A 26,803-nucleotide genomic window follows, 5' to 3' on the forward strand; every position below is an offset into this window, starting at 1 on the left:
CTCGTCACTATAGATTTATTGGAACGAAAAGTACATCTAATATAATCTGTTAGCTGTGTCGAAATTAGAGTTGGACAGGAAAGAACGCGAATAAAAGATAGATGGAACAACTAAATTCTTAACTAGATCCCAAAAGACAAGAAAAGAAAAAAATCACTATGGCGACTTAGAGGAAGATGGATAGATTATATCAGGAAACACGCAGCAACAAAACATCGTAATGTATGGAAAAGTTGGTCTAAATCTGAAATTAATGCTGATGGTAGCTGGTGTTTGTAACAATACTATGGGGCGTTCGGTATAAGTTTCACTTTACAACTTTACATGTGATAACATTGGCTCAAAATTGCGGAGCCGTAACTCCTGATCTTTAGGTTTCTTTTCGACATATTGATCTACTAGATACTCACCCTAAGCACTGCGACATCGTTGACCCAGGAGTCGGACTCGTCGTACTGCGGGTGGATGACGATGGACGTTACGGAGTGGCGGGTGCCTCCCTCGTCCAGAGTGTTGGTGCCTGATAGCAACTCCAGAACGGTGCCACTGCAGGCAAAAAAAATGCAGTAACACTGCGTGTCAACTTGTACGTAAAGTTACAGTGCAAACACGGAGAAGCCTGTGAAGGTTCTCTCTTATGGGCCGTCAGACGAATTTTTTCTGGTGTTTCGGCAGATACTCGGAATTTCGTTTCCACAATGTGTAGCTGGAGTTAGCTCCAAACAAATCCCGTTCATGAAGAATTTTATAGGACACCCAGCGTCGGCGGAAAGCCTCGGTTGGTGTCCCATTAGAAGCAAAATTATTTTTAAATCGAAATTTTAAGTGTCCAGTCGATAGAGATGTTCCATATTTTTCTAGATCGCTATTCGTTTTATCGATATTTGTTAATTGGGGGAGTAAAACACGAATAATAACCAGTACTCCAGCTTTATAGTGCTCGTTGCCGTAGGCAATTTGTGACAATACGCCGGCAGAGGAAAGCGCGTGTAAAGAGTACAGTGCTGTATAATGGCAGGATTGCAACCATTTCCAAAATTAGCGGAGAAACGTGCTGCAGTTACAAGGCTGTTTATATACCGGCAAGTGCGGATCTGGTACCAATTCCATCGTTTCATCTGTTTAATCTTTTCCACAACAGTTGCTCTCTTAAACAGGAGAGCATACAGATATCTGAAACGGTTTACGTAAGCTTCAAGTTAGCGTATAGCTCCATTTACAAAAATCGTAACTGACCCATATCGATGTCGTATATAGAAGGACCAAGGGGAAACAACGGTTTATCTCAGTAGCGAAAGCTTATCTCCGCGCTACAGATAACGGCGGAACGGCTCTTGACGGTAACTACAGCCGTTCTTGCTGCTTTGTCTTTCATGATTAGTCAACATTACGTTATGTTGCTGTACTCGACCTTTCAAGAGCTTTCACATACAGCTTAAAATAATACATCTTTCCACAAAAAAACCATAACTGCCTCAATATCTCGATTCATACGGAAGTCAGGACTAAAATTACGTGCCCCACTATGAATTATCACTTGCCGAAAACCTCGTTTCGATATCTTGACCTCCTCATGAAATAAAAGGATTGTTTCGTCTTACGTGACTCAACACGTACACTACGTGATCAAAAGTATCCGCCCTCCATCGGTAATGCAGAATTCAATATGGTGTTGGCCCACACAGAAGACTACTTTTCGAGAACTACAAGGCATACACATAAGTGGGTGGAGGATCACTCCCTTCGATTCGTAATGCGCCGCTTGGCATAGTTGCAGAAAGCACCACTAGGAGGCAGGCGTGTCTGAACAGCACATAAGTTATCCGCTCCTTACTGCCGCGTATAATTAGTTCGTACAATCGCCTTAGTAGCTGCGCGGTGTTCGCGGCGGATTGCTCAGTGAAGTGTTCGATTCCCAGCCCTGCCTCAGACTTCTTTTTCTCCGCTTGGGAACTGTTTTGCTGTCTGTCCCATGCGGCTATAACGTGACGCGATTCAGTATCAACAGATCCCAGTTGGCAGCATCACTGGCGGTGGCAGAGTCAGAGCGATTTTCCACTGTCAGAGGGAAGCGCAGTGACGTTTATATCGATTTAAGCGCAACAATGGGGACGATTGCTCTATCTCTCACTCTCTCAGTGATCGGGTGTCTAGCGTATTGTGTGGCGACGTCAGTATTAAGCGCCGTGACGTCGTGTCTTGTAAAATACTTGGCTCGCTGCTCCATTTGGAATTTTAGTCGGAACGGGTTACATGATATTCTATGTCGGCACGAGCATTGGAGATTGTCCATGTACAAGTTCTTCCGGTGTGTTGCGACCACCTCTACTTGTATTTGGAAGTGGATCATCCGGAAGAAGCCTGCGTCCCCTGTGGCGCCGGGTTGGTTTCCCGTCAGGTAGTTCCAAAGGACTGAACACGAGGGTGACTAGTGGATATGCTCAGCCGATAGCAGCCACTGATCAGGAAGTTGTTGACTTACGTTCCTACTTCCTGGGAATTATGGAGTGCATTCAATTACGGTCCAAACAGTTATATTTTATGTATGAAAAGACTATTCCCTTATTTGTCATTCTGGTTCTCCATACTCGTCTGTAAAGCAGTTTTGTTCAACTTTAGAAGTTATCTCATTCAAGTAATTTTAGTGTGTATTTCTGATTATTAAACTGGCGGTGTGGAAGCCTCTTGCCTCTGTTTGGCCTCGTTAACTGGCGCTATCTACGTTAAGTAAGTAACGTGCTTACTGGCCACGCTTCATCTTTTCCAAATTTTCTCCAATGTATTTTGAAGTCGTATTTTTTCTGTGAACTTAGTAACTAGTAATTTGTAGATTACAGGATAGCTTGAGTAAACATGTGTTTTATACTGTGAGTTCAGCTGAAAGGGTCCTGAGTAAAAGAACTGCTAAACCTAAAGTGGTTGCTCTCTCTCTCTCTCTGTTAACCGTACTAACGTGAGAGCCTAAAAAATCGGCTGCCCAACCAGGTTGAGTGTTGTTCGTAAACAAAAGGAAGAAGTTGTTTTGGCGCTACATTGACACCCTGTCTGCACGACCAACTGACTGTATTTTATGTGAACTTTTCATCAGTCTATTTACTTGGATTTGCTTGTTTTTCCTAACTAAATGCCATCTGTTTTACTTGCCAGTGGACGTCGAATTTTATTTGCCTGTTAGTCATTTCTGTAGGTTCCTAAAGCTGAAATTGGGAATATGTTGTTTAACGTCATATTGTTGATCTTATCAAACAACTGTGTTAAGCCTTGGATTCCTTGTCAAAATTTCAGAAAATATTTCTTAAGATACTTTTCTTAATTTTTTCTCTTTTTTGTAAATGTTATTTTAGATGTTTTGTAAATTCTACGATCAAAGGAAAAAGTAGTTAGTAAATTCTTGTGGTAGCTGCAGAGTTATTACGAATCCTTCTGATGTGTCAAGGAAGTGGTTTATTTTTTATTAATGTTATTAATAAAATTATGCTCCAGTATACTAACACTCAACAGCAGCTCCCTACCGGATTTCACTGTCCTTACGTTCGTACTGTCATAATTGACGTTCCGCTACTGATAGGGCTAAATGGCCACTTCCCGAAAGCCAATAAATTACAAAATATACAGGGTGAGCACAAAGTCTTGCCCTGATTACAACAATTTATTACGGAATAACCGTTTGGCATAATAAGTTACATTTGATGCCGTTACATAGGTTAGTGTTACTAGATTTTTTAAATTTTTTTTAAGAGGACTCGCGTTATTAAACTTCAACGTATGCACCCTTGGTAGCTCGGAGAATGTCGAGGCGGTATTCCAGTTCCCGCCAGGTGTTTCGTAACATGTGTTCTGTCACAGTACCCACACCAGCTTATATCCTAACCTTCAGTTCGTCGACGTCATCAACTGATGTGACGAAGACACTGTCCTTGATATAGCCCCAGAAAAAAAGTCAAGGGACGTAATGTCTGGAGAGGGGAGTAATGTCCAATCGGTGGATTGGAAGGAACGGTCCAACACCCTGGCCACCCAGTGCTCCAGACATTACGCCCCTTGGCTTCTTTTTCTGGGGCCACATCAAGGACAGAGTCTTCGTCACACCAGTTGCTGACGTCGACGAACTGAAGGCTAGAATAGAAGATACTGTGGGTGCTGTGACAGAACACACGTTACGAAACACCTGGCGGGAACTGGAATACAGCCTCGACGTTCTCCGAGCTACCAAGGGAGCACACGTTGAGGTTTACTAACGTAAGTGGTCTTAAAAAAACTAGTAACACTCACCTATGTAACGGCATCAAATCTAACTTATTATGTCAAACGGTTATTCTGTTGTAAGGTTATATAATCAGGGCAAGACTTTGTGCTCACCCTGTATATTAGTTCGTGTGTACAGATAGGCAAGCCAGTGAATAGAGTCCCAAAGCGGGCTGCTGCCGTTGTGCCCTCTCGGACAGCGCCTGCAGCAGTGACTGACTTTTTTGGGTTGCATACACGTATTGACGTTCGCCAGCTCACAGACTGTGCCCATATTGAGCACCTGAAATACGCGCTGGAAACTTGAGTGCCTCATTCACTGAAATGTGTCTATTTTCCTCATGTCTTGTAGTTTTCGAACAGTTTTCTTTTAAAAGCGCAGAGGTACTTAGGAATAACCTTGCATACGTATAAACAGACCATCACAACGAATACTGAAAACCGACGCGAGTAAAAATGTATTATAATAAACGCAAAATGTTTCAAGTAGATATTGATCCACAGAGGAGCCATTTGTAAGATAATTACGAGTGTATGGCCGCTAGTCACCAATGGCTTAAGTACGAAGTGTTGTCATAGTAGGAATGTGCTTAGGTTGGTGGATAAGTTCGAGACGATTTTGTTCTGCATATTGGTATTCCGGTTGCTATGGGTTTGATAACCGACTGTCATTTTTTTTGTTTTTAGTTCAGTCTTGCTACTTGAGTTCACATATTGTCGTTTGGTAGCTGCAGATAGTGACTTGATCTGTGAATGCTAGAAAATGAAGTGTAAAGTGGAGAAATCGAAACATTTCCGAAATATTCTACTGTTTGAGTTCAGTGGAGGGGGTGACAGCAGCAGAGACAGCCAGAAACAATTGCGCCGTGTATGCAGATAATGTCACTGGACAGAGCACGGCAAGGAAATCGTCTTCTCGCTTTAATGAGTATCATTTTGACGTTACTGACTCTGCACGTTCAGGAAAACCTTCAGGCTTCCTTGAAGATCGTTTGGACGTACTAATCCATACTCACCCACGTCTTTGTACTCGAGAACTTGCAGATTTGATGAAATGTGATCACTCCACCATCGTGGGACATTTGCATGCAATGGGAAAGGTTCAAAAGTCGGGTGCTCTAAGACAAAATCACAAAAATCAGTGGGTGGTAATATGTGCTAGCTCGTCATCATTTGGCCCGTGAACAACACTAAGTATTCCTATCCTGTATCTTCATTGGTGGCGAGAAATGGTGTCTTTATGGTAACATAAGAGAAAGGAAGGAATGGTTGCGCACAAACAAAGCAGCAACTCCATGTACAAAGACCTGCACACATCCACAAAAGAGTGTTATGCATTTGGTGGAACAGCGACGCTGGTCGGTGTGGCCGAGCGGTTCTAGGCGCTTCAGTCTGGAACCGCGCGACCGTTACGTCACAGGTTCGTCTCCTGCCTTGGGCATGGATGCGTGTGATGTCCTTAGGTTAGTTAGGTTTAAGTAGTTCTAAGTTCTAGGGGACTGATGACCTCAGATATTAAGTCTCATAGTGCTCAGAACCATTTGGAATAGCGACGGTGTGGAGTACTACTGATTGATTCGTTGAGATGTAACCATCACTGCTGACATTTATTGTCAACAAGTGAGACGTCTTGCAGACGAAGTCCAAAGACAACGACCAGGAAGACGGCGTGAAGTGATGCTACTCCACGCTAACGCTCTGCTAGACTGACAAAAACAATATACAGGAGTTGGACTGGGACGTTAATCCGCACCCAGCTTCTTCACCAGATCTTGGGCAGATTTTCACCTTTTGCGCTCTCTGTCGAACATCCTATAGGAACTTCCTTTCCAGATGAAAATCCTCTGCGAACATAGTTTGACGAGTTATTCGCCTCAAAACCACGGGATTTCTATAGCAGCGGAATCGAGAAGTTATCCCACCGTTGACCGACTGTTTTAAATCATGAATGAGAATATACGTATATCAACAAAAGTTTTGCATCACCTCGGTTCCGAGAGTTCAGGGACCTATACAGAAAATTGGAATAGAGATCAACGTAAACATCATTTCCGACCTATTTATATTGCTCATGAAAACCACACATTGCATGTTGTACCACCATACAGCGAGACCTTCAGAGGTGGTGGTCCAGACTGCTGTACACACCTGTACCTCTGATACCCAGCAGTACGTCCTCTTGCATTGATGCATGCCTGTATTCGTCGTGGAATACTATCCAGAAGTTCATCAAGGTACTATTGGTCCAGATTGTCTCACTTCTCAAAGGTGATTCGGCGTAAATCCCTCAGAGTGGTTGGTGGGTCACGTCGTCCGTAAACAGCCGTTTTAAATCTATCCCAGGCATTGTCGATAGGGTTCATGTCTGGAGAACATGCTGGCCACACTAGTCGAGTGATGTCGTTATCGTGAAGGGGGTCATTCACAATATGTGCACGATGTGGCCGCGAATTGTCGTCCATGAAGACGAATGCCTCGCCAATATGCTACTGACATGGTTGCCGTATCGGTTGGTGGATGGCATTCACATATCGGCGCCTTCCATGACCACCAGCGCCGTATGTCGGCCCCACATAATGCCATCCCAAAACAGCAGGGAATCTCCACCAAGCTGCACTCGCTGGACAGCGTGTCTAAGGCGTTCAGCCTGACCGGGTTGCCTCGAAGCATGGCTCCGACAATTGTCTGATTGAAGGCTTATGCAACACTCATCGGTGAAGAGAACGTGATGCCAATCTTGAGCGGTCCATTCGGCATATTGTTGGACCCATTTGTTGGACCCATCTGTACCACGCTGCATGGAGTCGTGGTTGCAAAGATTGATATGCATATCGGGAGTGGAGTTGCGCATCATGCAGCCTATTGCCCACAGTTTGAGTCCTAACACGACGTCCTGTGGCTGCTCGAGAAGCATTATTCAACATGGTGGCTTTGCTGTCATGGTTCCTCCGAGCCATAATCCGTAGGTAGCGGTCATCCACTGCAGTATCAGCCCTTGGGCGGACTGAGCGAGGCATATCATCGACAGTTCCTGTCTCTCTGTATCTCCTCCATGTCCGAACAACATCGCTTTGGTTCACTCCGAGACGCCTGGACACTTCTCTTGCTGAGAGCCCTTCCTGGCACAAAGTAACAATGCGGACGCGATCGAACCGCGGTATTGACCGTCTAGGCATGGCTGAACTACAGACAACACGAACTGTGTAGCTCCTTCATGGTGGAATGACTGGAACTGATCGGCTGTCGGACCCCCTCCGTCTAATAGGCGTTGCTCATGCCCCCCCCCATGAACCATGGACCTTGCCGTTGGTGGGGAGGCTTGCGTGCCTCAGCGATACAGATAGCCGTACCGTAGGTGCAACCACAACGGAGGGGTATCTGTTGAGAGGCCAGACAAACGTGTGGTTCCTGAAGAGGGGCAGCAGCCTTTTCAGTAGTTGCAAGGGCAACAGTCTGGATGATTGACTGATCTGGCCTTGTAACAATAACCAAAACGGCCTTGCTGTGCTGGTACTGCAAACGGCTGAAAGCAAGGGGAAACTACAGCCGTAATTTTTCCCGAGGGCATGCAGCTTTACTGTATGATTACATGATGATGGCGTCCTGTTGGGTAAAATATTCCGGAGGTAAAATAGTCCCCCATTCGGATCTCCGGGCGGGGACTACTCAAGAGGATGTCGTTATCAGGAGAAAGAAAACTGGCATTCTACGGATCGGAGCGTGGAATGTCAGATCCCTTAATCGGGCAGGTAGGTTAGAAAATTTAAAAAGGGAAATGGATAGGTTGAAGTTAGATATAGTGGGAATTAGTGAAGTTCGGTGGCAGGAGGAACAAGACTTCTGGTCAGGTGACTACAGGGTTATAAACACAAAATCAAATAGGGGTAATGCAGGAGTAGGTTTAATAATGAATAGGAAAATAGGAATGCGGGTAAGCTACTACAAACAGCATAGTGAACGCATTATTGTGGCCCACACCTACTACAGTAGTACAAGTTTATATGCCAACTAGCTCTGCAGATGACGAAGAAATTGAAGAAATGTATGATGAAATAAAAGAAATTATTCAGATTGTGAAGGGAGACGAAAATTTAATAGTCATGGGTGACTGGAATTCGAGTGTAGGAAAAGGGAGAGAAGGAAACATAGTAGGTGTATATGGATTGGGGGACAGAAATGAAAGAGGAAGCCGCCTGGTAGAATTTTGCACAGAGCACAACATAATCATAACTAACACTTGGTTTAAGAATCATAAAAGAAGGTTGTATACATGGAAGAACCCTGGAGGTACTAAAAGGTATCAGATAGATTATATAATGGTAAGACAGAGATTTAGAAACCAGGTTTTAAATTGTAAGACATTTCCAGGGGCAGATGTGGACTCTGACCACAATCTATTGGTTATGACCTGTAGATTAAAACTGAAGAAACTGCAAAAAGGTGGGAATTTAAGGAGATGGGACCTGGATAAACTAAAAGAACCAGAGGTTGTACAGAGATTCAGGGAGAGCATAAGGGAGCAATTGACAGGAATGGGGGAAATAAATACAGTAGAAGAAGAATGGGTAGCTTTGAGGGATGAAATAGTGAAGGCAGCAGAGGATCAAGTAGGTAAAAAGACGAGGGCTAGTAGAAATCCTTGGGTAACAGAAGAAATATTGAATTTAATTGATGAAAGGAGAAAATATAAAAATGCAGTAAGTGAAACAGGCATAAAGGAATACAAACGTCTCAAAAATGAGATCGACAGGAAGTGCAAAACGGCTAAGCAGGGATGGCTAGAGGACAAATGTAAGGATGTAGAGGCCTATCTCACTAGGGGTAAGATAGATACCGCCTATAGGAAAATTAAAGAGACCTTTGGAGATAAGAGAACGACTTGTATGAATATTAAGAGCTCAGATGGAAACCCAGTTCTAAGCAAAGAAGGGAAAGCAGAAAGGTGGAAGGAGTATATAGAGGGTCTATACAAGGGCGATGTACTTGAGGACAATATTATGGAAATGGAAGAGGATGTAGATGAAGATGAAATGGGAGATACGATACTGCGTGAAGAGTTTGACAGAGCACTGAAAGACCTGAGTCGAAACAAGGCCCCCGGAGTAGACAATATTCCATTGGAACTACTGACGGCCTTGGGAGAGCCAGTCCTGACAAAACTCTACCATCTAGTGAGCAAGATGTATGAAACAGGCGAAATACCCTCAGACTTCAAGAACAATATAATAATTCCAATCCCAAAGAAAGCAGGTGTTGACAGATGTGAAAATTACCGAACTATCAGCTTAATAAGTCACAGCTGCAAAATACTAACACGAATTCTTTACAGACGAATGGAAAAACTAGTAGAAGCCAACCTCGGGGAAGATCAGTTTGGATTCCGTAGAAACACTGGAACACGTGAGGCAATACTGACCTTACGACTTATCTTAGAAGAAAGATTAAGGAAAGGCAAACCTACGTTTCTAGCATTTGTAGACTTAGAGAAAGCTTTTGACAATGTTGACTGGAATACTCTCTTTCAAATTCTGAAGGTGGCAGGGGTAAAATACAGGGAGCGAAAGGCTATTTACAATTTGTACAGAAACCAGAGGGCAGTTATAAGAGTCGAGGGACATGAAAGGGAAGCAGTGGTTGGGAAGGGAGTAAGACAGGGTTGTAGCCTCTCCCCGATGTTGTTCAATCTGTATATTGAGCAAGCAGTAAAGGAAACAAAAGAAAAATTCGGGGTAGGTATTAAAATTCATGGAGAAGAAATAAAAACTTTGAGGTTCGCCGATGACATTGTAATTCTGTCAGAGACAGCAAAGGACTTGGAAGAGCAGTTGAATGGAATGGACAGTGTCTTGAAAGGAGGATATAAGATGTACATCAACAAAAGCAAAACGAATATAATGGAATGTAGTCGAGTTAACTCGGGTGATGCTGAGGGAATTAGATTAGGAAATGAGGCACTTAAAGTAGTAAAGGAGTTTTGCTATTTGGGGAGCAAAATAACTGATGATGGTCGAAGTAGAGAGGATATAAAATGTAGGCTGGCAATGGCAAGGAAAGCGTTTCTGAAGAAGAGAAATTTGTTAACATCCAGTATTGATTTAAGTGTCAGGAAGTCATTTCTGAAAGTATTCGTATGGAGTGTAGCCATGTATGGAAGTGAAACATGGACGATAAATAGTTTGGACAAGAAGAGAATAGAAGCTTTCGAAATGTGGTGCTACAGAAGAATGCTAAAGATTAGATGGGTAGATCACATAACTAATGAGGAAGTATTGAATAGGATTGGGGAGAAGAGAAGTTTGTGGCACAACTTGACCAGAAGAAGGGATCGGTTGGTAGGACATGTTCTGAGGCATCAAGGGATCACCAATTTAGTATTGGAGGCCAGCGTGGAGGGTAAAAATCGTAGAGGGAGACCAAGAGATGAATACACTAAGCAGATTCAGAAGGATGTAGGTTGCAGTAGGTACTGGGAAATGAAAAAGCTTGCACAGGATAGAGTAGCATGGAGAGCTGCATCAAACCAGTCTCAGGACTGAAGACCACAACAACAACAACATGCACGGTTGTTTACTTCTTTGGGCGGGTTTAATGTGACATCTCTAAACAGTCAAAGGAACTGTGGTTGTGATACAATATCCATAGTCAACGTCTATCGTCAGGAGTTCTGGGAACCGGCGTGATGCAAAACTTTTTTGATGTCTGTATTATTGATGACTGAAATCCCTGTTATGTATGTCTGTTGAGTTTATTAAACATACGGAAAAACGCCACGAAGTTATGCGCCAACGTAATATTTCAAATGTAAACTTTTCCATTAAGTCCACATACAACCCATGGCCTACTTAAAATAGAATTACAGTACTTCATTACCACTTTACGTGTTTACAATTTGCTGTACACAACTTCTTGTTAAAGGAGATCTGCCAAGTGTCTTCCTCACATTTGGATACACTACTGCTCTTATCCCTGCAGTCAGCTACGAAATCTTTCAAACACTCCTGCATGATCCCGTAAACGCTGGCAACAGTAATCCCCGATGAAGTTCCCCATCTTATAAATGAGAGTGCTGTACATTTCTCTTTTGAGATGACACTAGACAGAAAAATCCAGAGCATCGAGATTAGGACCTGGAGGCCAAGGTGTAGGCCCCTCTCGATCTATCCGTCTTGGACTATATTTGCGCAGTGCATATCGAACTAACGAAAAAGTTTGCATTTGAAATATAATTGTACTTACTAGGACAATACTTCATACTGAAGTCAGCTGCGGCTCATAACCTCAAATTTTGCTGTTATTTACCGACACGACCTCCGTGCATGTATGATTGTTTTTCATTAAGTACGATACTCTGAGGTGACAAAAGTCATGGGACAGCGACTAGCACATATACAGATGCCGGCAGTAACGCGTTCACAAGGTGTAAAATGGCAGTCCATTGGTGGAGCTGTCATTTGCAGTCAGTGAAAAGGTTCCCAACGTGATTATGGTGGCACGATGGGAATGAGTCGTCTCTGAAAGTGGAATGGTACTTGAACTAGACGCGTCGAACATTCGGAAATCCTTAGGGATTTCGATATTCCGAGATCCACAGCGTCAAGAGTGTGCCGAGAATACCAAATTTCAGGCTTTACCTGTCACCATGGACAACGCAGTGGCCAACGGCCTTCACTTAGCGACTCACGGCATCGACGTTTCCGTAGAGTTGTCAGTGCTAAAAGACAAGCAACACTGCGTGAAATACCGGCAGAAATCAATGTGGGACGTACGGCGAACGTATTCGTTACGATAGAGCGGGGAATTTCTGCTTTAATGGACTACGGCAGCAGACTACCGACGCTGGGCTTGTGACGACAGCAGTTGGACCCTAGACGACTGGAAATCCATGGCCTGGAGAGGTGAGTCCAGATTTCAATTGGCAAGAGCTGATGGTAGGGTTCGAATGTGACGCAGACCTCTCGAAGCTATGGACCCAAATTGTCAATTACGCACTGCATAAGCTGATAGTCGTACCATAATGACGTGGGCTGTGGTTTTATGGAATGAACTGGGTCCTCTCGTCAAATTGAACTGATCACTGACTGGTTATGTTCGGCTACTTGGAGATCGTCTGCAACCACTGATGTATTCCATGTTCCCAAATAACGATGGAATTTTTATGGATGACAGTGCACCATGTCATTGTGCCTCAAATGTTCGCGACTGGTTTGAAGAACATTCTGGACAGTTAGAGCGAATGATTTGGCTACACAGATCGCCCGACATGAATCCCTTTGAACATTTATGGAACACAGTCGTGAGGTCAGTTAGTGCAAAATACCCTGCACCAGCAAAACTTTCGCAGTTATGGACGGTTCTAGGGTCAACATGCCTCGCTATTTCTCCAGGGGACTTTCAACGACTTGTTCAGTCCATGCCACATCGAGTTGCCGCAGTATGCTGGGTACAAGAGGTCCGACGCGATATTTGGACGTATCCCATGATTTTCTCACGTCAATGTAGTATAGCGTATGGCTGGTGCCGCCTGATCTTGCCACACGCCACGCTAAGGAGTGCTGCGGGTCGCCGCTCTGTCAGGCGCCTGCAAGCCCGCGCTGTCCGTCATTGCCTACGACAACCGCTGCTGTACTGAGAGCGTGTCATTCACCGGATATAGCCAGTAATAGCTTGCGTCTGCAGACGAGACACCTTTCCGAAACTCCTCCGCCGGGCAGACTGCGATCACCAACCAGTGTGAGTCACAGCCTGGACGCTGACGCTCCATTTCAGAAGTGCTGCTAGCGTATTCCTCCAAGTGAAGCAGATGTTATCGGAACCTGGAACATCGACAGTGCAGCCTACACCTACCATGTTTCTGGCATTGTTTCTCGACAGTGACAGACCGAGTGATCCTCTATCGTATTCGTTGCTTTCTTTCATGTGATGATCTTTACATTGCTTTTTCTTGGCATCTGTTTTCTGTTGCCTACATTATTGTGTATTTCTCTGTAATAATAACGCTGTGTTATTTTTTTTCTCCGTCTGAGCACCTTTCTCATCTTCTGCGAGCATAACCTACAACGGGATGCTTTAGATAGCTTTCTGCGGATTACCTCATTTTCGTAACTCCTTGCATGAACTTTACACCCAGCTTTGCCTCTTGTCTTTACAGTTGGTAGCACCTGAAGATGGAGATCCAAAGCTCTCAAAAATGGTCATGCAGTTAAGCAAATACATTTTTATTAGAACAGAAGTGAATTCTTACTTTACGACCGTGGTTATTGGAATGATTTTATTTCTAATATCGTATACTTTCGTCTGTATCAGTTTTCGCTATTAACTTGTGACAAGTTTCAACAATCAACAACTTGTCAAGCAATATATCGCTACTACTGGTTTTCAAAATGTTTCCATGCCGTTAACAAAAGTACACCATCCCATTAAAAAAAAAGTTCCAACACCTCGGTAGATGCACAGTTAACAGCATTACACATATGAACAGAATTGCGTACGGTCCTGTGTACTATCATATCATGAAAATCTTCGTTTTGATGCATTGAACAATACAAGACACACAAGGAACTCCCCGTAGACGGAATGTTTAAAACAAAATGCGTCATGTTCTTCAAGGAATGGTAGTCGCCAAAACTAGAAAAAAAATGGTTCAAATGGCTCTGAGCACTATGGGACTTAACTTCTGAGGTCATCAGTCGCCTAGAACTTAGAACTAATTAAACCTAACTAACCTAAGGACATCACACACATCCATGCCCGAGGTAGGATTCGAACCTGCGACCGTAGCGGTCGCTCGGTTCCAGACTGTAGCGCCTAGAACCGTACGGCCACTCCGGCCGGCTAAATGTCTTAAATTTAGTACTTGATTTAAAGGAAGCCATTTTAAAAAATCAAATATCTCACCAATGCAACTTTTTGAACACAAAAGAGCTACGCCTTAAAGATATGAAGCACTTGGCCTCTCATTAGCCAACTAGAGACTTCTGTCCTTCAAATGTCCTAAATGAATTACTTGAGTACAAGAAAGCGTTCTTGAGAGTTACATATCAGACCAGTGTTACTTTTTGTTACTTAATAGCTCGATCTTAAAGAGATGAACTTCTGACCCCTCATTGACATGGCTAGTACCAAGTGTGCGTGAAATATTTCAGTTTTCCCTCAAATCGCAAATAATGTTATTCTCATTTACGCTACTTCTTTTCAAGCAATTACAAATTTTTCGCAGACCTCGCGCTGGTCATATTAATACGATATTTGTCCATTTCCTACAAAAAGGCCAAACCACTTTGTAATTTATAGGGACTCTTGGCATATGACCAAAAAGCGCATGCGATCACGGTAGTCCTCGCACAGTTCGCATGCCGGATATCTAAAAGTGAGTGTAGGAACTAGAAAAAGATGATCCCGAAACAAATCTGAAAGCAACTGAAGCTGCTGAGAGCATTTGAGATGCTCTCGTGAGACAGTGCATATCACAAACGTTTAATGAGTGACAGGCTGGTCGAGGGGCTCCACTAGCATCGCGTCCCCATTCACCTATTCTGAATCCTCTAGATTTCTGGTTATCGGTAGAAGCTACGGCATGGAAAAGTTACCGAAAAAGGACAAAATTAGCAGCTGGTAACATATTATCTAATGATTGTTTCGATTCTTAATTGCCTACAGTTGTTGATTTTTTGTTAAATGTAATGATTAATCAGACATAGGTGTGAGCATCCGCTGATGTACTACAAATATGTATATTAACTTTTTTTAAACTTTTGAGTCCACAGTCTTCTGACTGGTATGAAGCGGTCCGCCACGGATACCTATCCTGTGCCACCCTCTTCATCTTAAACTAGCACTTGCAACCTACGTCCTCAATTATTTGGTGGATGTATTCCAATATCTGGTTTCCTCTACAGTTTTTATCCTCTACAGGTCCCTCTAGTACCGTGATGTCTTAACAGATATCCTACCATCCTATTCTTTCTTTTTCTAAGTGTTTTCCCCATATTGTTTTCCTTACCGATTCTCCGGAGAACCTCCTCATTCCTTATTTTATCAGTCTACCAAATTTTCAACATTCGTCTGTACCACCCATCTCAAATGCTTCGTTTCCCTTTCATGTTTAAGTACCATACAACACTGTGCTCTAACCGTACATTCTCAGAAATTAATTCCTCAAATTAAGGCCTATGTTTGATACTAGTAGACTTCCCTTGGCCAAGAATGCCTTTTTTGCCAGTATTAGTCTTTATTTTATGCACCCCTTTCTCCGTTTGGGGGGTTATTTTGCTGCCTAGGTAGCACGATTTTTTAAGTTGTTATGTCCATTGCTCATGTGTAAATCTACATATAGTGTATCTAGTCTACGAAAACTAAGCTGTAAACAGGGTATTAACATTTGATAAAACAATTCATATAAGATTTACACATATTCCTAAAAATTTCATTGAATTTATATACTGTTACACACATTCTTCATGTTAAAATAAACAACCTAGATACAGTGTACCTGGTGTACACGAACAAAACTGCAGACAGGAAGTTGGAGTTTATTAAAGCACTTCTTTGTACACCATATTGGTTGGTGTACTGTTTGGAACCCCTATTACACCCCCCTTAGAGACCGAAATTTCAAAAACACTAAAACAAAGATTTTTTTATTTCCAAGCGAGAATCAAAATACAATTTTTCATTGTTTTAGCTTCAAAAAAAGCTTTCATAATTAAATATTTCCACAAAAACTTTCAGCGCCTATTTCATCCCCTTAGGAGTTGAATTTCCAAAAACACTGAAAAAGTTATTTTCTTTATTTCCAACAGAAAATTTAAACAAAATTTTTTGTAGACTTAGCTTTAAAAAGGCTTTCATAATGAAATATTTTCATAAAACTTACAATATTCCACTTCCCACTTCTTAAACGATGCCTACAGTATAAGATCAGCACCCTCTCCAAATTTCAAATTTCTGTCTTCAGAGGTTTGCGCTGGGCGATGATGAGTGGATGAGTCAGGCTGTTTACTTTCATACACTGTCCGAAAAAAATTAGAGGGACGACATTCTAAATACCTGCATTATTTTTTCAAGAACGTATGGAGTGAAATAGACTTTTGATCCGGAAAATCAAACCTATTTTTAACAGTAATCCCGTTCCCTTCTCAATGGAAAAGCAACTGAAACCACTCAACAGAGGAAAGTCCACTGGACCTGACGGGATACCAATTCAATTCTACACAGAGTACGCGAAAGAACTTGCCCTCCTTCTAACAGCCGTGTACCGCAAGTCTCTAGAGGAACGGAAGGTTCCAAATGATTGGGAAAGAACACAGGTAGTTCCAGTTTTCAAGAAGGGTCGTCGAACAGATGTGCAAAACTATAGGCCTATATCTCTGCAATCGATCTGTAGTAGAATTTTAGAACATGTTTTTTTGTTCGCGTATCATGTCATTTCTGGAAACCCAGAATCTACTCAGTAGTAATCAACATGGATTCCGCAAACAGCGATCGTGTGAGACCCAACTCGCCTTATTTGTTCATGAGACCCACAAAATATTAGATACAGGCTCCCAGGTAGATGCCATTTTCCTTGACATCCGTAAGACGTTCAATACAGTTCCACACTGCCCCCTGATAAACAAAGTAAGAGCCTACGGAATATCAGACCAGCTGTGTGGCTGGATTGAAGAGTTTTTAGCAAACAGAACACAACATGTTGTTCTCAATGGAGAGACGTCTATAGACGTTAAAGTAACCTCTGGCGTGCCACAGGGGAGTGTTATGGGACCATTGCTTTTCACAATATATATAAATGACCTAGTAGATAGTGTCGGAAGTTCCATGCGGCTTTTCGCGGATGATGCTGTAGTATACAGAGAAGCTGCAGCATTAGAAAATTGCAGCGAAATACAGGAAGATCTGCAGCGGATAGGCACTCGGTGCAGGGAGTGGCAACTAACCCTTAACGTAGACAAACGTAATGTATTGCGAATACATAGAAAGAAGGATCCTTTATTGTATGATTATATGATAGCGGAACAAACACTGGTAGCAGTTACTTCTGTAAAGTATCTGGGAGTATGCGTGCGGAACGATTTGAAGTGGAATGATCATATAAAATTAATTGTTGGTAAGGTGGGTGCCAGGTTTAGATTCATTGGGAGAGTCCTTAGAAAATGTAGTCCATCAACAAAGGAGGTGGCTTACAAAACACTCGTTCTACCTATACTTGAGTATTGCTCATCACTGTGAGATCCGTACCAAGTCGGATTGACAGAGGAGATAGAGAAGATCCAAAGAAGAGCGGCGCGTTTCGTCACAATGTTATTTGGTAAGAGTGATAGCGTTACGGAGATGTTTAGCAAACTCAAGTGGCAAACACTGCAAGAGAGGCGCTCTGCATCGAGGTGTAGCTTGCTGTCCAGATTTCGGGAGGGTGCGTTTCTGGAAGAGGTATCGAATATATTGATTCCCTCTACTTATACCTCCCGAGGAGATCACGAATGTAAAATTAGAGCGATTCGAGCGTGCACGGAGACTTTCCGGCAGTCGTTCTTCCCGCGAACCATACGCAACTGGAACAGGAAAGTGAGGTAATGACAGTGACACGTAAAGTGCTCTCCGCCACACACCGTTGGGTGGCTTGCGGAGTATAAATATAGATGTAGATGTAGATACATGTTGATGCTACAACCAGTAATTCAACACAATGTCGTAAACTAAAGTCGAACGCCATCACTCAAGTCACATAAGGCACAAAAAGAAACATATAAGTATGTGGTAGGCCTTCCATGCGCCCGTACTGCTGCCTCGCATCTTCGAAGGATTCTCCTGGGACGTCTACGAACATTTTCTTGTGGAATTTTTTGCACTCCTCAGTGACATCTGCAAGTTATTCAAGTCTGAGGTGCAACGGGCTTAACATGACCCAGCAGAATCTCGTTGATGTACCTCTGAGCATTAAGTCGGCCTCCCAGTATTAGAAAGTCCGATCAGTTGTGACACCACACCACACCACACCACGAATGAGCCGCAGCCAGATCTGTGAAGTCGATCTTTCATGTGCCGAGCAGTTAATTGAGAGACGTGTCGAGGTCTCCTTGGTTTTAAACCGTCTTGCGTACTGTTGTGTATTGCCACTGATACTGCAACCAGTTGTTGCTCTTAGATCAATTTATAGGTCACGGACAGTCTCAGTGTGTCAGCGCAGAGAAAAGTTTAATGTCGGGCGTCTCTGGCGAATATTTTCCTGTTTTTCCCTTGCCCTGGCTTCCATTTGTATGTACCAGTTTCACGATATTGTTTTCAAACCCCCCCTCCACCACCAATGGATGGAACCACATTAAGCTCTGTAGACACTGCACGAGCAGTCCAGCCTTCCTGCTGTAATGTCACTGCCCCTGCCCGAAAACGCTCTGCGTTAGTCCGGTGTCTCATGTTGATTTATGAAACGTACAGAGAGTAGAGAAACGCACTCGTTAGTTACAGTCACTAGATGGCAGAGTGAGACATTGTTCGTCCATTTCACTCTTAGACATAGCACGACACCTTTGAATACTGCCAGTAAGCCACGGCTTTCAAACGTATTGTGGAGGATTGTTATCACTATTAAAATCAGTCGGAAGACTAATGGCGACAGTCTATATCTCAGACTACGTACATGGTACACTCCATCACTTCTTGTCCTTCTAATTGTTCTGAGCAGTTGCTGGAGCGCGGTGCATTGCAAAGTTCATAAAGTTTCATTCACCTAGTGGTGAATTTCTACTTACACACGCCTCCTTGAACTTAATGACATGCACTTCTCAACCGGAAAAATCTATAGAAAAAACAGCTGTGCACATCGTAACCGGAATTCGCACTATAATTGTTTTGTCGGTGGAAGGAATAGTTAAATGAAAGTATTTATGTGCATAAAATTTCACTCTATTACGGTAAACTTGCATACGCCAGTCACTACTAAGCTTTACTCTAACCTGTACGAAGTCTGAAAAGTCCATATGCACATCATTCACAACCGTCGCCAGTTTATGATAGTTATTAATTATCCTTCACCGAAAGCTTACGAACGGATTGTTACTTTTAGAACAGCTCGCTCAAATGTTTCTATAATCAGTCTCACGTAACAAAATGTTCACGTTCGGGGGTAAGCAAAACACCACGCGGAACTTAGTTATTTAAAAGTCCCCAAACGTTCTGAATTTCACTCCGTCCACTAAACGGAACTCTCTTGCACACTTTACGGTACTTCTCAAACACTTTGGTACGTAAATGTCGCAATACTAACAATAATTTTCAACGCATCACCCATCTCCCCTCAGCTCTCCACACAAAAGAAATTTCTAATTCCCAAAATACGGACGAAGATGCTAATTTCTTATTGGCAGAGAAACTTCACAACCAGTCGGAAAGCAGCATCAAACCCGCTCAATCCCGCGCATATACACTCCTGGAAATTGAAATAAGAACACCGTGAATTCATTGTCCAGGAAGGGGAAACTTTATTGACACATTCCTGGGGTCAGATACATCACATGATCACACTGACAGACCCACAGGCACATAGACACAGGCAACAGAGCATGCACAATGTCGGCACTAGTACAGTGTATATCCACCTTTCGCAGCAATGCAGGCTGCTATTCTCCCATGGAGACGATCGTAGAGATGCTGGATGTAGTCCTGTGGAACGGCTTGCCATGCCATTTCCACCTGGTGCCTCAGTTGGACCAGCGTTCGTGCTGGACGTGCAGACCGCATGAGACGACGCTTCATCCAGTCCCAAACATGCTCAATGGGGGACAGATCCGGAGATCTTGCTGGCCAGGGTAGTTGACTTACACCTTCTAGAGCACGTTGGGTGGCACGGGATACATGCGGACGTGCATTGTCCTGTTGGAACAGCAAGTTCCCTTGCCGGTCTAGGAATGGTAGAACGATGAGTTAGATGACGGTTTGGATGTACCGTGCACTATTCAGTGTCCCCTCGACGATCACCAGTGGTGTACGGCCAGTGTAGGAGATCGCTCCCCACACCATGATGCCGGGTGTTGGCCCTGTGTGCCTCGGTCGTATGCAGTCCTGATTGTGGCGCTCACCTGCACGGCGCCAAACACGCATACGACCATCATTGGCACCAAGGCAGAAGCGACTCTCATCGCTGAAGACGACACGTCTCCATTCGTCCCTCCATTCACGCCTGTCGCGACACCACTGGAGGCGGGCTGCACGATGTTGGGGCGTGAGCGGAAGACGGCCTAACGGTGTGCGGGACCGTAGCCCAGCTTCATGGAGACGGTTGCGAATGGTCCTCGCCGATACCCCAGGAGCAACAGTGTCCCTAATTTGCTGGGAAGTGGCGGTGCGGTCCCCTACGGCACTGCGTAGGATCCTACGGTCTTGGCGTGCGTCCGTGCGTCGCTGCGGTCCGGTCCCAGGTCGACGGGCACGTGCACCTTCCGCCGAACACTGGCGACAACATCGATGTACTGTGGAGACCTCACGCCCCACGTGTTGAGCAATTCGGCGGTACGTCCACCCGGCCTCCCGCATGCCCACTATACGCCCTCGCTCAAAGTCCGTCAACTGCACATACGGTTCACGTGCACGCTGTCGCGGCATGCTACCAGTGTTAAAGACTGCGATGGAGCTCCGTATGCCACGGCAAACTGGCTGACACTGACGGCGGCGGTGCACAAATGCTGCGCAGCTAGCGCCATTCGACGGCCAACACCGCGGTTCCTGGTGTGTCCGCTGTGCCGTGCGTGTGATCATTGCTTGTACAGCCCTCTCGCAGTGTCCGGAGCAAGTATGGTGGGTCTGACACACCGGTGTCAATGTGTTCTTTTTTCCATTTCCAGGAGTGTATATAGAACCAATCAAAATTTCTCGCTGAATCAGAACAGTAAATTACCACAAATAAATTTTGAAAACACATGAATATAAAATTAATTCGCTCTTAACAATAATCTCATTTCCCCAGTACCATAAACTGACGAAATAGTTCATAACAAATTCCGCGGCATGAATGAATAACACACACGTCATTCTCGAACACTTCTCACGTGACCAGTTACTTCAATGTGTAGTATAAAAACTTTATATAAAACAGTATTTCACATTTACACCTTCGTTTACTCTCATAACAAAGCGCAATTATCTAGTAATTAATAAACAATAAAAAATTAAATAAACAGAATTTCAAATAAAATTGACAGATTTTGACTATAGCTCAACCAATGTCCGTCAGCTAGTGACATCTATCAGATAGCATAGAAACTACTTACTCTCGAGCATCCGATGCCACCTGTCCCGCGCGAGACTCACACTGCATTCCTGTTCACAGATCTCCCATCTCAATATGCATGATGTAGAAGCCCTACGACTGACACCGTGTACGGGATGGTCGGAAATACCCGTTACAAAATTCTAAGATGTGTAGAAGGGAGTGAGTACACTAACTTTTGAATAGGAGTGAGTGTCCTGAAACGTATCATTTCTGTGCTACATTCGTTTGAAGTCATATTCGCCGCGCGCGGTAGTCGTGCGGTCTTGGGCGCCTTGTCACGGTTTGCGCGGCTTCCCCCCGTCGGAGATTCGAGTCCTCCCTCGGGCATGGGTGCGAGTGTTGTCCTTAGCATAAGTTAGTTTAAGTTATATTAAGTAGTGTGTAAGCTTAGGGACCGATGACCTCAGCAGTTTGGTCCCATAGAACTTACCAAAAAAAATAATTCTAAGTACGTATGCAAGAGTGTAGTCATCGTGGGGACTAGTTGCATCAGATCGGCTTATGTCATTTGACGTCCGTCCTGTCTCACTGACGTGCTTTGAACTTCACTCACGTGTCTGTGAGTATTAGAGCAACATGGTTGACTACACGTTTGCAGAATACACCGACATGATACTTTTGAATCGCGAAGCTCACGGTAGTGGAAGAGCAGCTCCTCGCCTTTCTCAAGATCGTTCTCGACAACGTCCGACACAATCGCATATCCTTTTCGCCACAATTAGCAATGGCTTCGAGGCAGGGCTTTACCTTCAGCAGGGGTGATTGTGGTGCTCCAAGGAGACGCCGCACATCCAAGCTGGAAGCGGCCGTACTGCACCACGTTGAAGAAATCCGTCAACGAGTAACGAGCAGTTTCTTTGGCATTAATGAGTGGAACTTCAAAACAAGTGATGTACTGGATCACGCCTAATAAATTATTTGCAAAAGTGGTCATGTTACCAACATATTTTCAAATGGTTGTAACACAGAAACAGCACTTTGCCAGACATGGATTGCAGTTCAAAATATTATCTACTCACCCCCCTCTACATGTCGTAGAAGTTTGTAACGGGAATTTCGGAAGACCATGTATGGAAGAAATTTTAAGTTATAAATACCGTAGGTATCTGTGTCACATTAAAAATGGAGGTACAGCAAGCCATTTTGGAGGGTGCGGGTGGATGGAGACTGTAGAATACTTTTTTCCCCTCCAGAAACAAATCCCCCGATCGATGCTTGATTGATTTAGTGTGCGATTTAGTTATTCACACGTACACTTACCTAACAAGTGCGTAAACGCAGTGAGCCGCAGTCAGCGCCCAGTAGTCGCTGAGGATGGACGCTCCGCACGAGTGGCGACCATTCTTCTGCAGGGACAGCTGCAACGACATACGTTCTGTAGTCAGCCTTTGTTTCAATAACTGCTACCCTAATTCGTGTATCATCTCCGTGGCGCTCTCTCCCTTATTCCTCGATGATACAAAACGAGTTTCATTTCTGTGAACTTTTTCGCTGTCCTCCGTGAATCCTATCTGATGCGGATCGCAAAGCAATACTCCAGAAGACGGCAGACAAGCCTAGTATAGGTAGTCTCCTTAGTAGAACTGTTACTCTCCTAAGTGTTCTGATAACAGTCTTAGGTTCGCTCTCCCAACAACGTTATCTGTGTGATCGTTCCAAATTCAGTTATTAGTAAGTACTTAATGGAGTTCACAGCATTTAGATTTGTGTGATTTATCGAATGAATGAAATTTAGCGGATTCCATTTAGTACTCTTTTGGATGACTTCACATTTCTCATTATTCAGAGTCAAACTCACTTCTACACCATACAAATGTCTTGTCTAAATCACTTTTCAATTCGTTTTGATAATCTGATTACTTTACAAGGTCGTAAGTGAGAGTATTATCTGTAAACAGTCTAACAGGGCTGCTCAGATTATCTCCTATGGCTCTGAGCACTATGGGACTTAACTTCTGAGGTCATCAGTCCCCTAGAACTTAGAACTACTTAAACCTAAGGACATCACACACACCCATGCCCGAGGCAGGATACGAACCTGCGACCGTAACGGTCGCGCGGTTCCAGACTGTAGCGCCTATAACCGCTCGGCCACCTCGGCCAGCAGATTATCTCCTAAATCGTTTATGTAGATCAGTAACAACAGAAGGCCTATAACACTTCCTTAGAGAACGAGAGATATTACTTCTATTTAATTAACTAGTAAGAGCTATAAAAAGTAGAATAAATAATTCCCATGATGCTCATAGTCTGACGCAAAAGGTAAAGATCCAGCTGGCTAGCAGATTCTAATTTCAAACCCTAAACAATTGTACTAAGTCTCCACAAAAGTATGGACCGCCCACTGCCCACTCAGTTTATTTCACTTAAACGTCGCGTTCCCGTTAGTTGCTGACGCATCTTGGGCGACCGGTACTCGCCGGTCGGCTCCTCCGTGAGGTCGTAGGAAGCGAGAGTGAGTAAAAGCCTTCCTCTGTTACTTAGAAAAGTTGATAAGAACGGAGAGACATTTATCTCTGACGCTTGCAATTCCACAGGTTCGGTAGCATATGTCAGTGTATCTTTTATTAACTGGCGGGAAAGTCACAGAGGGCAGCTGTTGCAATGCCGGCGTAAGTGGATCGGTTGAGTTCGTCAGGTCAGCCGAGTACTGGAGTGACTTAAGACATTATCACCGGTGATGGGCTAGGCGTGGTACATTGCCATATTACTCTACGTTGTGGCCGATTAACAAAGTCCTTCCTGGTATCTTTTGGTGCGTTTCCTGCAGTCCGCACCTTACTGCTAACTTGATGAAGTGCATTGAGAAAGAAGTTAGCCTGAGTAGATTAAGTTTGGCACACGACATCGGAGGCTACAATCCGTTTCTCCAGGACGATCACAGAAGAAACTTCTTCTTTCTACATCTACATCTACATGGATACTCTGCAAATCACATTTAAGTGCCAGGCAGAGGGTACATCGAACCACCTTCACAATTCTCTATTATTACAATCTCGTATAGCGCGCGGAAAGAATGGACACCTATATCTTTCGTACGAGCTCTGATTTCCCTTATTTTATGGTGGTGATCGTCTCGCCCTATGTAGGTCGGTGTCAACAAAATATTTTCGCATTTGGAGGAGAAAGTTGGTGATTGTAATATCGTGAGAAGATTCCGTCGCAACGAAAAACGCCTTTCTTTTAATGATATCCATCCCAAATCCTTTATCATTTCTGTGGCACTCTCTCCCATATTTCTCGATAATACAAAACGTACTGCCTTTCTTTGAACTTTTCCGATGTTCTCCGTCAGTTCTACCTGGTAAGGATCCCACACCGCGCAGCAATATTCTAAAAGAGGACGGACAAGCGTAGTGTAGGCAGTCTCCTTAGTAGGTCTGTTACATTTTCTAAGTGTCCTGTCAATAAAACGCAGCCTTTGGTTAGCCTCCCCCACAACATTTTCTATATGTTTTTTCCAATTTATGTTGTTCCTAATTGTAATACCTAGGAATTTAGTTGAATTTACGACTTTTAGATTAGACTGACTTATCGTGTAACCGAAGTTTAACGAGTTCCTTTTCGCACTCATGTGGATGACCTCACAGTTTTCTTTATTTAGGGTCAACTGCCACTTTTCGCACCATTCAGATATTTTTTCTAAATCGTTTTGCAGTTTGTTTTGATCTTCTGATGACTTTATTAGTCGTTAAAGGACAGCGTCATCTGCAAACATCCGAAGACGGCTGCTCAGATTGTCTCCCAAATCGTTTATATAGACAAGGAACAGCAAAGGGCCTATAACACTACCTTCGGGAACGCCTTTGAGAACCCTATGTTAAATATGTTGCTGTCATCGATTCAGATCTCAACCAAAAACTGGCACTCAACATTTACTTTTTCTGTTTGCCACAGTAAATGCGTTCTGTCTTAACATCTGAACGTTGATGTGAATGATGACAGCCACTAATGTTTTCATTATACGCCTGATCTTTCTATGGATCTGTTGCTAACTGTTGAGTACCATGTTTAATGTTTTTAATTTACCGTTTCAGCTGGCGGACTTTTATAGCTATTCTTTTATTTTTTCTTAAGTTATTCTGATGATTTGGGGAGTGCCAAAGCTGAACATATTTTAGCAGCACTTAACCACAACCACCTTTCATTTATATTCTGCTCTAATATTTTAAATATTTTCGGAGCATATCTGTCGTAGGAAGCTTTGGGTTATTTAATCAAGTGTAACTGACATTTCACGATTCTTACTAGTTGCCAAAATTGGTGTTTTAACGATATAAATGCCCCTTTTAATTGTGTTTCTCTCTCTCTCAATTTCCTATTCCTGACCAACTGTTATTACTATTCTAAGGCTCCAATTGTCTTGTGAAAATCATTGCCTATGAACCTAAGCAGCTTACCTGACTTATGTTATTGTATTGTTCATTTACTACTACTAATCGTTTAGAATTCCGTTAAGCGTTAATAAGGTCAGTATGGTTTTTTTTTCTTTTCTGTTTTTTTTCTTTTACCTGCTAACATTGCTTATTTAGGACTGTGGTGATTTTTTGTGTACAGATGCAATTTACATCTACATATATAGATATATACTCCGCTAGCCACCGATCGGTGTGTGGCGGAGGGCACTATTCGCACCAAAGTCATATTTTCCCCCTCTCTTCCACTCGCAGATGACGCGAGGGAAAAACGACTGTCTAAACGCCTCAGTACGAGCCCTAATTTCTCTTATCTTTGAGTGGTTATCATTGCGCGATATGAACGTTGGTGGTAATAATATATGCTTTACATCCTCGGCAAAGATCGGATTTCGGAATGTAGTGAGCAACCCCTTCCGTTTAGTGCATCGTCATCTACAAGTGTGTCCCACTTCACACTTTCTATGAGATTTGTAATGAACTCGCGATGGCTAAATGTACCAGTCACGAATCTTGCTGCTCTTCTTTGGACCTTCTCAATCTCTTGAATCATGCCCAACTGGTAAGGGTCCCGTACAGGCGAACAATAATCTAAGACTGGACGAACTAAAAGTATTGTAAGCAACTTCCTTTGTTGAAGGACTGCATCGCTTCATGATTCTACCAATAAACCGCAATCTAGAGTTCGCCTTACCCGTCACTTGCGTAATTTGATCGTTCCGTTTGGGAATATTTCGAACAGTCACACTCAGATACTTGACTGGTGTTACCGCTTCCATTTATTTTGTACTCGTACATTAATGGGCATTTTCGCCTTGTTATACGCAGTAGGTTACACTAACTAATATTGAGAGATAACTGCCAGTTACTACACCACGCATTT

General features: G+C 43.5%; 1 protein-coding gene across 1 annotated transcript in view; it reads right to left on the bottom strand.

The window, feature by feature from the left end:
* Positions 1 to 26,803, bottom strand: part of LOC126456353 (mite allergen Eur m 3-like) — a 185,893-nt gene that overhangs the window by 137,519 nt on the left and 21,571 nt on the right. Inside the window, exons 3-4 of the mRNA XM_050092110.1 lie at positions 22,766 to 22,863; positions 411 to 546 (exon numbers count right to left, since the gene is read on the bottom strand). Of these exons, the coding sequence (XP_049948067.1) occupies positions 411 to 546; positions 22,766 to 22,863 (234 nt within the window). The remainder of the gene's footprint in view (positions 1 to 410; positions 547 to 22,765; positions 22,864 to 26,803) is intronic.

The sequence above is a fragment of the Schistocerca serialis genome, chromosome 1, assembly GCF_023864345.2.
Source record: "Schistocerca serialis cubense isolate TAMUIC-IGC-003099 chromosome 1, iqSchSeri2.2, whole genome shotgun sequence".
NCBI classification, from domain to species: Eukaryota; Metazoa; Arthropoda; class Insecta; order Orthoptera; family Acrididae; genus Schistocerca; species Schistocerca serialis.